The sequence below is a fragment of the Tursiops truncatus genome, chromosome 10 (genome assembly GCF_011762595.2).
Source record: "Tursiops truncatus isolate mTurTru1 chromosome 10, mTurTru1.mat.Y, whole genome shotgun sequence".
Taxonomy (NCBI): domain Eukaryota; kingdom Metazoa; phylum Chordata; class Mammalia; order Artiodactyla; family Delphinidae; genus Tursiops; species Tursiops truncatus.
In genome coordinates this window covers 74,845,705-74,860,247 of record NC_047043.1, presented here as the reverse complement: position 1 = coordinate 74,860,247, position 14,543 = coordinate 74,845,705, and the positions used below count along the sequence as shown (strand labels likewise).

The following is a 14,543-nucleotide window of genomic DNA, read 5'->3' as shown; positions in this document are numbered from 1 at the left end:
TACAGCCAAGGTCATTTCTGATGCAAATGAACACCAGATTCACAGAATTTAGCCTAAATTATTGCACAAGAGAGAAAAAAAGGTTTGTGACCATCAAAACCTAACCCTGCTGCCCCATGAGACATCTGACCCCTAATTAGAATATATCATTTTCAGCAATAGATACCCTGGTGACCAGTAATACAAAGTACAAATTTAGCTTCTCCGTTTTTAAAGATGGACTTCAAACACCATGACAATATATATAAACTCTGAATTCTCTTAAGAAAGATGTTGACCTTGGATATCATGTCTCTTAAGAGGATGCAATGTGACATTTCTGGAAAACACATACAATGATATTATTACTGTCTTGGAAATGTCCTGTAAGTGTTCTAGAGAGCATTAGCTGCTCATTCTCTCAGTGCTCAAAAATGACTACCACCACCTAGATACTGAGGATTCAGCAGGTGGAAGGACTGAAGTCTTGCCCTCAAAGGGCACGGAGCCTAATTAGGCTCTGAGTCATACACGAACAATTCACACAGATGTACCGTATATTATAATGACTACTTAAAGAACACGTGCTGGAATTAGGGTGAAGGAATTGCCTCCTCAAATCTTCCAAATGCCCATACCAAAAGCTGGACACTCTACTCCATCCAAAGTTCAGGTTTTTCTATGTTGTTGTTGGATGAATTAAGATATGTGATGTTTCCAACACAGATTAGAAATCCATACATGTGTCACATGCGAAAAATTATTAGACCAGGAAGATTATATGAAAAAATTAAGCTCTTTGGCAAGGGACCCACCAAGGTGACATCTCCAATATTAATTTACTAGATTCTACTGTATTGGTCACTGGCCTTCTGTCTCTTACCCCCCGTATCATGCCCTTCTTGGGGAGTTTGGTGACAAGAAAGTGACCAAGGGCACTAGTTCTTAAATGAGAAACTTTTTAAAACTGAACAAGCCAACAGCAATTTAATCAGCAGTAAACCTGCCACATTATTATGAAGTATCCAAGCAGCAGGCTATGTGCAGAGCCAAAAAAACAACACAACAGGAGCGGTGAACTTCAGACCCATAGGAAGGGCGCCAGTTCACCAGCCAGTGATGCGCTTGGTTGCGCTAGCACACGCGCACACATACACACAAGCAATCCAGGCAATCAAAACCCCAAACAACAGCCAAAAAAGAAAAAGAGAAAGAAAAAAAACCTGTCCCTCAGGTAGAAATCTAGAAATCACCTATGCAGGTGGCAAACACCTCCAGAGATCAGCTGAGAATTGTAAATAACCACTGCAGCCCAGGTGAGGGCCCCATCGCAAGGGGCGCCCACTATTTAATTCCAGCTTACTGCTGTTGCCCAGCAAGACACACGCCCTACGTTGCTATACCTTCCAATTTTCCAGGAGTTGCCCAGACTTTTATGAGAAGCCCCCATGAGGGCAGGAGTCTCCGTCCGTTTTGGTCACCACGGTCTCCCCAGTGCCTGGCTCGCTGCAGGCATTCAGGATACACTTGTGGATGACATGAATGAGAAATGCCCCGCTTTTTTAATTCAACTGTTTTTCAACACAGTATGGCCAAACAGAGCACGTGCTGGCCAGAGGTGCCCTGCAGAGATCCAAATAACCCGAATGACTGTCCTTTCTCCATTCCTCTTTTCCAGGGTAAGCTCAGGAACTACCTTGGGGATTTCTTTTTAGACAAAGAATCCTGCCACCACCATCCCAATCCTAAATCACATTCAGTAGTTTTAAAATCCAGGCATAACTTCATTGGCATGAGCAAACTTCCTTTTTTCCTTTTTTTTAACCTGGACTCCAGGAGAAATCAGGTTTCCTGTTTTAAAAAAATATATAGCTTACAGGCATTTCATTAACCAAGATCCACTCACTACCTTGTTTGCTAACTCGCCCAGGATATTGTGCAGCAGGGTTTGAGAAATAATCAAAGGGTTCTTAACACCTTAAAAAGCAAACTCTCAGAGTAAAGCTAACCGGAAGGACCCCTCACAAATCACATTATAATATGGACTGGGAATCTGAGTTGTGTATTGCAGAAAGGCCACAACCTCCCAAACCACCCAGTGTGTAATCAACAATCCCTAAAAATTCCAGAAGAATTTTAGAAGCCATTTAGTTAAGGGTGAGGAAAACAACCCCAAAGAAACTGAGGGTCTTGCCCCGATCCCACAGCTGGCTTGGCGGGCTTCCATAGCTAGTTCTAAACTCCAGAGAAAAAATCCAAAACCCAAAACCATCTCGTGCCAAGCACAACTCTCTTAGACATTTTCCTGAAGTCGTAATTCAGAGCCTGCAGGCCACACTCAAATGATACATGGGATGATAATAATACCCCATTATTATAACATAACCATCGTATTCAACGCCCCAAACGAAAGTTCTCAAATTATAAACTAAATCAATTTAGATCTTTTTGAAGAGGATTCAGAAAAACTCACCACCAGCAAACTCACTCTATCAGTTATTATCAGCTTATTCAGAAGCTAAAGTAATTGGCAGAAAGGTCATCTCTTCAATGTAACCAAATAAAATCCTGTAGTAATTGCCTTACTTCCTTACTTAATTGTAGCAAATACAAGAAAACACCTTTATTTCACCCAGTGTTTATGGTACTTGCTTATACGGGAATAGCAGTGTCAAATACAAACGGCTGGGTCTGTCTGGGCCTGCCTGTGCAATTAGGAAAAACATCTTCCAAATAAACAGCAACCGTTCTGACTCGAAATTTTTTTTTTCCATTCATTCATTTATTTATTTATTTATGTTTGTATGCGTTGGGCCTTCCTTGCTTCGCGAGGGCTTTCCCGGCGAGCGGGGACTACTCTTTGTTGCGGTGCACGGGCTTCTCACTGCGGTGGCTTCTCTTGTTGCGGAGCACGGGCTCTAGGCACGCGGGCTCAGAGTAGTTGTGGCTCGCCGGCTCTAGAGCGCAGGCTCAGTAGTTGTGGTGCACGGACTTAGCTGCTCCTCGGAATGTGGGATCTTCCCAGACCAGGGATCGAACCTGTGTCCCCCGCACTGGCAGGCAGATTCTTAACCACTGCACCACCAGGGAAGTCCCTGACTCAAAATAATTCTAAGAGACAACTAGAGAGACATATTTTACGTACCCCCCCCCAACAAAGGTGACCTTGAACAAGTGACAACCTCCTTTTGGGTTTAGTTTCCTCATCCTCATCCTAAAGTAAGGATACTCACGGTTTCTCAGAGAGGATTAAAGGCATATAAGAAGCTCAGACACAGCAGCTAGATCATGGCAAGTGCTTGGTGAGTATGGGCTGTTATAACCATTGTTCCCATTTTAGAGATTCAAAAAATGAGGCCCATTTGCTCAACATAACACTGCTACAACAGATCAAGAATTTCATCCTGGACCTCTGAGGTCTCCCAGACCCCCACTACCACCCAACCCCACTTCCACAGGATGTTGAGGAATTTGCCCAGTGACATAGTGACATGACAGCTACCCAGTGACATAGCCAAGCCCAAGACTACGGCTCTTAACCTCCGCACTCACTGAATTCAAACACTTCAGGAAAAATGATATATTTTAAAAAACGAACAGAACTCACTTTTTATAAATAACCATCGCCTTGTAAATGAATCCTACTGATGATTTGTGACTAACTTGACTCTTGAAAAGTCAATGACATTTCCTCACTAATCTGGACTATGCTTTTATGTCTGGTAAATGGCTAATGGCTGTGTCTCCTACCCAAATTATTCCGAACTGATGAGTTTATCTGATTTAAGTGCACTGTGGAATTCATGTGGCTGCAGTGGTGTCAGAATTCAAACACCTCTTGGATTCATCTAATACCTCATATGAATTCCTCAAAAGTATACCCACTGCAGTATCAACTGACAACCTGCTTCCCTCTCCTTGTTAAGAAAATAGTATCACAGACCCAAAAATAAGAGCAGTTGTCCTATTTTCTTACATGGAAGTGTTACATATTCCATGAACTATGCTTTCATTGCTTCTTTTTTAGTTGCTAGATTTCGGCAGCCAACTGTGTCACTTTGCTACATCCCCAAAATAGCTAAGTCGAGTAGTTTAAAATCATATTTTGTTGTTTGGTCAAAAAACCATCATGCTGATTTCAGTCTGCAAAAAAACTGATTAGAGGGCAGGAGCTTTGCATGCACAGTGTGTGGTTCTCTCTTGTATACTCTGCAGGTCTGAATCCATGAAGACATGGAGACAAGGGCATATGTGTGTTCAAGTGTCACGCAAGTACAAAATAAAAGCAACACCCAAAGACTACTGTTTGCTTCCCATTAGTGGCACACAATTAAAACCCAGAAATGACAGTCAAAGGTAGACCCATTCTCCTTGGTTACCACACAGCACAGTAGGCCTTACAAGGGGGATGGGCATTCCAGGGTGCAGGACCAAGCAGCTCTTTCTACAGAGGATAACACCACACAGGGATCTTGCGTGGTACATTTTAAGCCTGCAGAAAACATTTATCGCCTTTTAAGCAGGGAAAGAGGAGCCTCCTTTGCGATGTGAGCAAGGAGGTTATCTCAGACTTCATGGAGGCTTTCTCATTTCTTTAAACCTCAAAATGTAACCATTTTACTAATTATATGTGGGATGCCCTCATGCCAGCCTCCCTCGCCCTCAAGAGCAAATCCAGGCACAAAAATCATCATGCAAGTTTATATAAATTTTTTCAAAATGTTTTTGTTTTTACATATGTCTTTTTCAGTTCAATTTTCTTCTTTCTCTATACTCCTACCCAAATCTCTTTAACACACACAAAAAATGGTTAATTTATTGAGCACTTACTATTTACCACGCACTGTGCTAAGTCCTTTAGCATGCATTCTCATTCAAGCCTCACAAAGACCTTAGGAGTCAGGGTCCTATCACTATGCCATTTTGCAGAGAAAGAGAGGGCAAAAAAGTGAGGCACAGAGAAGTTAAGTAACTTGTCTAAAGCAGCACAGCTAGTAATGGCAGAGGCCGATTGGCTCGAGATGATATTCCGATATATTTTAAACAACTTCCCACAGCTACATGACTCAGAAAGGAAATAAAAAGTATTAACAAGTTCTAGGCTCCTAAAAGATCTCTCCTTTTCATATGCAGATAAAATAGTACAGTGATTCTCCTTCAGTGGAGAAGTTGCCTTCCATCCTCCACCCCAAAAGCAGCAGGAACACCACCCAATTCAGTTAAGGGGGCTCCGAAAAGAGAAACCGGGCACACCTGGAACCTGGTTAGCTAACTGACATTCCCCGACCCAGCCCTAAGAGCACTTTTTACAATGGTTTTTTTTTTTAATCATCATATCAAGTGCTGTAGTCATAAAAATTTTAAGACTGCATAGGCCTGGCAAGCCAACTCACAAAGATCATATATTTTTTCTGTCAAAACACCAAACATTTTGCTACAAGTCATACCAGATGAAATGGCCCCTCCAATTATAGGTGTCCCTATAGAAGGAGACAACTGCTCATGAAGCCCTCTAGCTACCTCCAGCGATCTTGCACAGCCATCGCTGATAAACCTCACAGTCCTTCTCATAATAGGAAAACCCCACAAACTTATCTGTTATATATTTCAATCATCACAGGCTTTTCTGAAAATGAAATTCACCTACATTACTTCCAATCTTTCTTTTTTAAGAGACATTAACAATTTCTTTGTCTTGAAAATGAGACAAAAAGTAATTGTAGGAAAAAAGCAAGGAGAGGTAAATGGTATTTAAAAACATGCATCATTTTTGGAGTGATTTTTTTCGTTAGAACTCCACGTAAACAAATAAAAAATAAAAAGTCAGGGGCTTCCCTGGTGGCGCAGTGGTTTGAGAGCCCGTCTGCCGATGCAGGGGACACGGGTTTGTGTCCCGGTCTGGGAGGATCCCGCGTGCCGCGGAGCGGCTGGGCCCGTGAGCCATGGCCGCTGAGCCTGCGCATCCGGAGCCTGTGCTCTGCAACGGGAGAGGCCACAACAGTGAGAGGCCCGCGTACCGAGAAAAAAAAAAAAAGTCAAAGCAAAGTCATTAACAGAGAACTTTTTTTACAGGTGGGCATTTGCTCTTGTGAGTGCACACAACACTGCCATAGTTCTGGAATTGGGTCTTTTACAAGCAAGATGGTCACTTCCATTTCTCAGACAGGCAAACAAAGGTATGGGATCGTTTAATCATTTGGGAACACTTACTGAGGGCCTAATGCGTACCAAGGTAACCTCATTCTGGTTCAAATTCAGCAACGGCCCAGGGAATTCCACAAGCAGCTCTCACCGCCTGTTGGGGGCAGGCTATTCTCAGAAGAACATTCTCACTTTCCTGAGCCCCTCCCTCAGTAGCTACCAGCTTTGCCCAGATCAAGCTCAGACGGAGAACTAAATGTGGAGGCAGGGCACATCTCCTTCGCTTCCTTTATATTGTTAGATACACAGACCTTTTATTCTTTACACAGCCAGCCAAAAACGCAGCTTCACTCATTACCACCCCCCACCTGATAGTGGTCAACCTATAACCAAAGCCCACCAAGAGCTTACTGGGGGATTCAAGCACTTTTATCACTTTTGAGATAACTTCAGATGCTTTGAATTTCTCCCATAAAGTCTGATTTATGAAATGTGACTACATGAAAGATATGCCCTAGAATTAAAGTGTTAATCACAACTTTTCTTCATTCTTGCAACTCAGAATGCACACCTATGTTACAACTTTATCCTGCTTAGGAATGACATTGCTGAAGGTATATTCAGATTTAAAAAAAAAAAAAAAAAAAAAACTTTCACCATAAAAGGAAAGAGGTAAAGCAACAAAGCACCAGCAACACTTAATTGCTTTCCTCACCTAGGTATGGCTAATGTGTCCAGGCTGTCCTTTTGGTCAAGAAGTTTCCAGGAAAATGAGGGAGGGGTAAGGAAGTAGAAGGGGATAATAATAATTGTTCTGGGGTATTTTAAATGCTCTTTCATAAAAAGCAAGAAAGTTCATTTCAATTAGTGCAGTGATATGTAACTGATTATACTACAGTAACTTGGGAGTTTTTCAGAATAGAAAGATGCATCAGAAAGGGTTTTTGTTTTATTTTGCTGTGTTAAATCATCAGCATTCCCCATACTGCCTCATTTAAACAATGTTATCTTTTATCCTGTGAAAACGGGTCCATAATTAAGGGGAGATGCCCAGAGCTTCACAACTGTTTAGTTCTTTTTCTCATTTCAGCCAACCTTTCCAATAGCCATTCTGCCTGTGGCAACAGCAACTTCCCTACTTCCAAAAGGTCCTGTCATGCCTATTTGTACTAATATTCTTCATCAACTCTGTAATATGAGCACTGTTTAGAAGGAAACATCGAAAATTTTATGCCATGACTGCATTAGAGGGAACCAAGTTTCAAGACTGGATAAAGATCCTCCATTTTCAAATAAGACACTTCGGGGAAGGGGCTGTGGCGGGGGGGCATGGTTTCTCACCCCATCCCTGAAGAGTAAGACTGCTGACTTACAAATGTTACTTTTGCATTTTTCTAATAAGTCCATAGAGGCTGTCCACCAGGACTAAAGCATGTACATGCAAATACACCAAGAGACAGCTCAGAGGGAGATTCGCAGGACATCAATCGTGGATCCTCTGATTCTGACACATCCAAGGTACACAGCAGAGCTTACCCATCTGAAATGTTTCCAACATCAGCCTCCTAGATGTAATGTAATTACTGTACAAAACATCAGAATCAAAGAGAAGGGTTTCAACTCTGAGGGCAGAAAGAGAAGTCAATTAAAAAAAAAAAATTAAGTTTCCGCTGAATAGCTTAAAAATGTAAAATGTTAACCCTTCCAAATAACATAATTTATTTGCTGTTGGAGGCACTTAAATTCTCAATGGAGATATATACACCAAATGCTTAAATGAACTGTGTGTAAGATTTGCTTTAAAATAATGAGGTGTTGGGGAGGATGGGGTGGGTAAAGGAAGAGGGAAAATTGAGTTGTAACTGTTACAGCTGAGTAGGGGGTTCACAGGGTCCCATTATATTTTTCCATTTTTGTAAGTTTTTCCATAATAGAGTATCTTTTTTAGATGTCAGAAAACAACGTCCTATGCACTACATCATGTTGATAACACTTGTGCTCTGGAAAATGGAAACATCAGTTGAAACATTAATGGCGACACGGGTCCCACACCTGCCATACTGCCGTTGAGAGACTAAAAGCCACTGCTTCCCATCCTCTGGGGAAAGACTCAGGCCAGGGCAATGTTTCCAAAACCCTCCCAAATTAAAGTTACCCTCTATCTTTCACAGGAGCTGAGAACAAATGTATCAGAAAAGTTCGCACAAACCTGAGAGGAAACAAACAAAATAACCAACAAGGGATTTTGGTGAAGATGTCACAAGGAGGACCCTAATCCAACACCAGAATCATCTTTATCCCTCGTGTCAAGCAGGTAAAGCCTTCTCAGGTCAGGCCTGGCAAGAAGGGGCGTCCCAAAGAGAACTCGGGTCCCCATCGGTTGAGAGCCGCCCAGGAGCACCAGGGTGGAGCTGAGGCCGCCTCTCCGCTCCCAGGCGCATCTGCAGCGGCCCAGCCTCCAGCCCCAGCCTCATCCCACCGCGGCCCCAGGGCACCTAGGCGGGTGGAGGTGGCGGGAGCCTGACGAGTGGCTCGGGGGCGCCCCCTGAGGTCCAGCAGCGTCGCAGCAGTTTTGGAAAATGGAAAGCAGACGTCTCCGGCTCTTGACATTTTAACTTTGGTTGCAAAGGCTGCTGCTGTACCCTCTCCGGGCGCACTTTCCCAAACCACAGCCCTCCTTCCCCGCGCCTCGCACTACTGCCCCTTCCCTTTCCGACACCCTACGGCTCCCGAACCACGGAATGGGCTATTTATTTACCTCGTAGCGTGAGCACGCACAGAAAATGTGGAAGACGAAAACTGTCCCAGCCCGACGCAGGCGGCATCACTGGTGGTCCCATTTTGGATTTCAAGGCTTCCTCAGACATCAGAAAAAAGAAATCGCGGCTTGGCCCACTGACTGCACACCCAAGTGTAAGGAGAAGGCCAGAAGTGGAATTAGAAATTCCCCGTATTTCGCAAGGCTGCTCCCCTGCTGCCTCCCACTCACCCCCATTAAAACGTGACCCTTAAGAAGTTCAACCCCAGTGTGCACCTGAGCCCACTCAGACGGCAAGTCCACAGAAAAAAGTCTAGGAAGCTCAATGATTAACACAAATACTGAGCACTGGGGAAGCAGGGGGGGATGTTTAAGGGTAAACGTCCACACCGCCCCCGGGTCCCAGTGGAGGCAGGACCCTGGTGAGCAAACCCCAGGCCTCGGGTGAGTGTGAACGCACGTCCTCGCTCGGCATCCGAGCTGGGGTTCTGGGCTGTGGCCGGAGTTCCGTGCGGTTCCGGGGACAGGAGAATGCCCAAAGGGAAATGCGAGGTGCCCGAAGAAAAAACAGTGCTTTGCTTCTCTGCCCCTCGAGGCCACCCCCGTGCCTGCAAAGGGGAAACTCGCTGCCAGTCCCCGAGGGCAGCAAGAGCGCCCGCGACCTCATCCAGGGCGCACGACGGAGGTGGGGGAGCCGGTGCACCAAAACCGTGCGCTCGGGCCACCCGGGGACAGGCGGTTATGACAAGGGGGAGCAGAAACATCGGGAGGCAGGTTCCTTTTTTTCTGGATAACACCCTCCTCCAAATATCCAGGAGCTGGTGGATGAGAAGGCAGAAAAGCAGGGGGGGGGGGGTTCCCTGTCCTTAGGAGAGCAAAGGATGAAAAACGAATCGCTCCCTTCTTCCCACCCCTTCCCCGACTAAGGGCACAGGACAAGGCCTCCACCTGGGGGAGGGGGCTGGACAGACCGAAGGGAGCTCAGGGCTGCAGCCTGGGGGGAAAGGGGAGGCTACAAGAGGAAAGAGGGAGACAGCTGGCTTCTGCCCTCCCCTAGTGGAAAGAGGAGGTGGGGGGGTCGGCCGGTGGAGGGCTGGAAGTGGAGAGTCGCCGAGCCGCACACCGCTACGTGCGGTGATTTATTATCTTCATCAATGGCCAATACTTTTCCTGTCTTAACCCGACCAGAAAGGAGCGGGTCTGGGTCTGCCAGCCGCGAACAGCCTGCAAAAGGGTAAAGATGAAGGTAGGCAAGGCGCGAGACAAAAAAATCCGCCCCGGCACGAACAGCAATTCAGTTGCCGACCCGCCCGCCCCCCCCCGCGCCCAGACCCGAGCAGCCCAGCCAAGCAGAGCTGGGGGATAAAGGGGCCGCGAGCCCGGGCTGGGGGAGCCACGAATCTCCCTAAACCGCCTGCTCCCTGCCCTCCCACCGCTCCCAGGCCCCCGCGCCCAGGAAGGCTCCATCGCGCCGGCACCGAAGCTCAGCCCGTGCCCCAGCCCCGAGCCAGGGTCGTCCCTGACCCCCGAGACCAGAACGCAGGCTGCTTCCAACATCTCCAGTCCGCCACGGCCAGCCTCCAGCTTCCATTCCCCGAACACTAGCCTCTCCAAAGAGTCGGGGAGCAGCAAATCAAGTCCCCCCTTCTGAGCCCCTTCAACCCTCGCCTGAGCGAGGGACGCACCCTGGGCCCCCCAAACCCACAGAGACATACTCCCCATGGCCCCAATCTCCCCAACAGTCCCAGAGCGCTAGCTCTCCCGAACAGCGGCGGGTCAACAGAACGAGTCTTTTCTCCTGACTCCGACTCCCCCGGGCCCCCTAAACCCGAGCGAGAGACACACTCCTGCGGCCCCTGTCCCCCTCCCCGGCCAGCCCCTGCTTCCACCGTGCCCAACCACCAGCCTCCCAAATTACGCCGCCAGAACCAGCGGAGCGGCTCCCTCTCTCCTCCGCGGGCGTCGACCCTCCTCCACCCTCTCCGGGGTCTCCGGGACGGGCACCCGAGCTCCATGCCCCGGCGGCAACTCCGCATCCCCCGCGCGCGCTGCCCAGGGCCGCGTCCCCTCGGCGGCCGGCACTCACCGGGGAAGCACACGACATAATGGAGCACGGAACTGGTGATTTTCAGGAACAAAATCCACCAACACGGTTCCAGTAACCTCCGCATGTCCGAAAACGCACATCGAAAAGAAGAAAGCAGGGGGGGGTAAACTTGTTGAATAAGTTCTTGCCTCGGTGTAAGCCTTCGCTAAGCCCGGGCTCTTCCCTTGCTAGTCCGCTCTACTGGGCCCCCGCGCTCAGCGGACCGAGTCCCCCTGGAATCCGGGAAGCCGCCGAGCGCCCCCCGGAAAATCTCAAAAAGTGACCGAGAACGCGGAGCCACGCTGGGGACGATCCTCGGCGGAGAAGGGCTGCTTTCCGTTCAAAAAGGAGCGAGCCGAGCGAGCAGGGCGAGGAGTCGGCGGGCGGCAGTGATGCCTGGGGCCCGGGGTAGGCAGGGACCGCAGGCGGCGGCGGCGAGCAGCCGAGGATCCCCAACTTGAGTCGGCAGCGCAGCCCGAGAGCCGGCGGGCGGCGGCGGGGCTGAGCGCGGCGCTGCGTCTCCGGGCTTCAGGCAGGCAGCTCCTTCCAGGGCCCGGGGAAGGAAGAAGGCATGTTTGCGAGCGGGGAAGGGGCGGGTAAAGGCGGGGGGAGCGAAGAGCCCCCCAAAATAGAAACAGCCAGAGGAAACCGAGGGAAACACAAAGGATCTCAGAGGGACGCTGGGGCGAGGGCGCCTTCAGTCCATGCTCCTGAAAGTTGTGGCTCTGGCGCGAGCTGGGGAGGATCGGGGAGCGCGGGGCTGGAAACTAGCCATGCCTCCATACAGGAAGTAACATGTGAGCATGGATCCTGGCAGAGACTTTAAAGCCGGCGAGCGAGCGAGCAAGGGGCGCGCGGCGGCGGTGGCGGCGGCGCGCGACCCGGGGCGCGCAGCCGGGCTGCCGGCGGCGGGTGCGCGCGCCCCGTGCTCTTAAAGCAGCCGCACTCGGCTCCCAGCTCGCAGGCGTCTTACAACCCGGTTCTCCCCGCCCACAGCCCCGGGTGCTGCAGTGTCGTCCGGGGCAGTTTCGGGGCTAGGGGCCGCTCTGGACGGGTCTCGGAGAGGAGGAGGAGAGCGACTGCCTTTGGGACCGGCGAGTCTCTCCCAGATTCCCGTCCTGCGAGTTCTTAAAGACGCCGCGCTGCGAGCGGGCTTGGCGAGGTTTCCCCCGCCCCCTCTGCGTTGCTCGCGTATCCGAGACTTGGGGGGGCCCAGTCTCCGGTTTGAGGAGAGGTTGGGGCGGCCTGCTGCCTTTACAGGGCAAGGAGGTTTCATGTTGGGTTTCTTCGCCCTGGCAGCACCGCGGTGGGGCGCTTCCTGCCCGCCCCCTGTTCACTCCATGCTCGCGCCCCCAACCCGGCGAATGCCCCCGCCTGGAAACAAAGCCAAGCGGCCTTCGCACTCGGGCTCCGCGTTGGGGTTTAATTTCTTTCTTTCTTTTTTTTTCTTCTTGGGCTTCCTTTGGTCTTGTTCCCGGCCAGGGAGAGGTGGGGGAGGGGAGAAATATCTATCCTAGGCTTGCAAAAACCAGCCCTTTCGAGTCCCACACACCATTTCCCCGCGCCACGGTAGATCAGTGGCGGAGTTTTCCCAACTCGCCGCTCCACGGGAGGAGGGAAGGTTCCCGCACCACAGCCTGCTGGTGGGGAGGGTGCAGGAAGTGCGCCTCTTACCCCTGGCTGGGTGAAAGCTGCGCCGCGGGGCAGGACCGATTTCCTGGCAGCTACCCCGGGGAGCGGCAACCACTTTAGCAATCGTGGAGAGGCGTCCGGGGGAAATGGAGGACTGGGCTTATCTGTAATGAGTTTTGTCCCTAGGCTCTTGGTGAGAAAGATCTTTATCGCTTAGACTTCTTAGCGCCCTATTTTTCCCCCTTACGCCGTGCTAAAAGTGGGGGATGAGGGCTATTGATTAAACGTGTAATTGAGCCAAGGTGATTAGCCATTTGTAATTTTTGCCTAATTTTTCTGCGTCTGTTTAAAAGCCATCTTGACTTGTTTTTAACGTGCCCCTGCTGTTTCATCCCACCACGCAGGGTCTCCCACCCACCCAAACATCCGAACCGGATGCAAGGTTTTCAAATAATATACAGATGTTCCACATCCTCCCGCAATATGTGATTAGGGAAGCACTTTCACACCCACACGTCCAAAAGAAAAATCTTTGAAAAGTTACATTTGGGATTACGGACTAATAAAAGCCAGGAAGTTCCCTGGGAGGGCCAGCGCTCTATCTTTAGCAAAACGGGGGTGAACACCCTCCCCCAGGGTGGGGAATGAGTCGAGTTTATTTGCTTTGGGATTTGGGCCTTCCTGGTTTTGTTGGAATCCTGACTCCCCCATAAATGCTGGGAGAGGGTCAGTTTTCTTGGGAGTGTTGTATTTAAGGGTTGTCCATTGGTCAGTGGGAGCTTTGAGAGACGTTCTTATGACCCCTGCGTGTATGATTACCTCATTAAAAATTGCGTGATAGGGATTCCCTGGTGGCGCGGTGGTTGAGAGTCCACCTGCCGATGCAGGGGACACGGGTTCGTACCCCGGTCCGGGAAGATCCCACATGCCTCGGAGCGGCTGACCCCGTGAGCCATGGCCGCTGAGCCTGCGCGTCCGGAGCCTGTGCTCCGCAACGGGAGAGGCCACGACAGAGAGAGGCCCGCGTACTGCAAAAAAAAAAAAAAAAAAAAAAAAAATTTCGTGATAAAATGGAGAAATCTGTGGAATTTCAATCAGGACAGAACACCTGGATAGACATCCGCAGGTGAGTTTCCTCCTTTGGAAAATAACGTAATAAAAACTGCCATTTGTGGGATGCTTACTACCTACCAGGTATTGTGCTAAATTCTTTCTCTAAGCTCTTCATTCCATAAATTTATTGAGCACTTATTGAGGGAGGGAGGGGGCGACTGGGAACACAGCCATGAACAAAAAGGGCAGGCCTGTGACCTGTATGGAGCTTACCTTCCAAAGTACAGGATACACTCTCAGAATCCTTACAACAGTTCTGCCAGCAGTAAGAATTATTTTGCCCTTTTATAGACAAGGAAACATACTCAGAGGAGTAAAATAATGGATCCCTAGCTAGTGAGTAGCAGAGCTGAGATTCTCAGGTCTGTCTGCCTCCACAGATGTGAAAAGGCAAAGAAATGATGGTTTGAGAAGACACTAAAATGTGGGATGGAGAGACCTCAAATGGGTTTGGAGACAGAATTATCACTAGCCTCATAATATAGGAGGCCCCCACATTAAAAATTAACATTAAATTAGGTCTGGGCTGGTGACTATCCTGGGGCCCTAGGCTGAAGTATACCAGGAACTGCTCTTGGAAGCACCCTCCGACAACCCAGGCCCCATTAGTTCCCATAATAAAGTAGAATGTTATAGGCATACCACATGGGATGGCTTTTCATTCATTCTACAACCAGTTACAGAATAGCTCATGCACACCAGACACTCTACCAAGTGTCAGTGGCACAAAATGACAGGCAGTGGACCTGACAATGCTCTCACCTGCTGATTACAACTCCCCAGGTGATGTGGGAGCTGCGTGATATGGTGAGCGCTCCAGGACAGTCGGTGTGA

General features: G+C 49.1%; 1 protein-coding gene across 7 annotated transcripts in view; it reads right to left on the bottom strand.

The window, feature by feature from the left end:
* PTPRG (protein tyrosine phosphatase receptor type G) overlaps positions 1-11,716 on the bottom strand; it is a 725,999-nt gene extending 714,283 nt beyond the window's left edge. The window contains exons 1-3 of one of the 7 annotated variants that reach the window (XM_073811323.1): positions 10,965-11,716; positions 9,339-10,102; positions 8,879-9,019 (exon numbers count right to left, since the gene is read on the bottom strand). In XM_073811323.1, the coding sequence (XP_073667424.1) occupies positions 8,879-9,019; positions 9,339-9,642 (445 nt within the window). In that variant the 5' untranslated portion in view covers positions 9,643-10,102; positions 10,965-11,716. The remainder of the gene's footprint in view (positions 1-8,878; positions 9,020-9,338; positions 10,103-10,964) is intronic. The other 6 variants (XM_073811322.1, XM_073811324.1, XM_073811325.1 and 3 more) reach the window with 6 other exon arrangements.
* Positions 11,717-14,543: the final 2,827 nt, after the last annotated feature.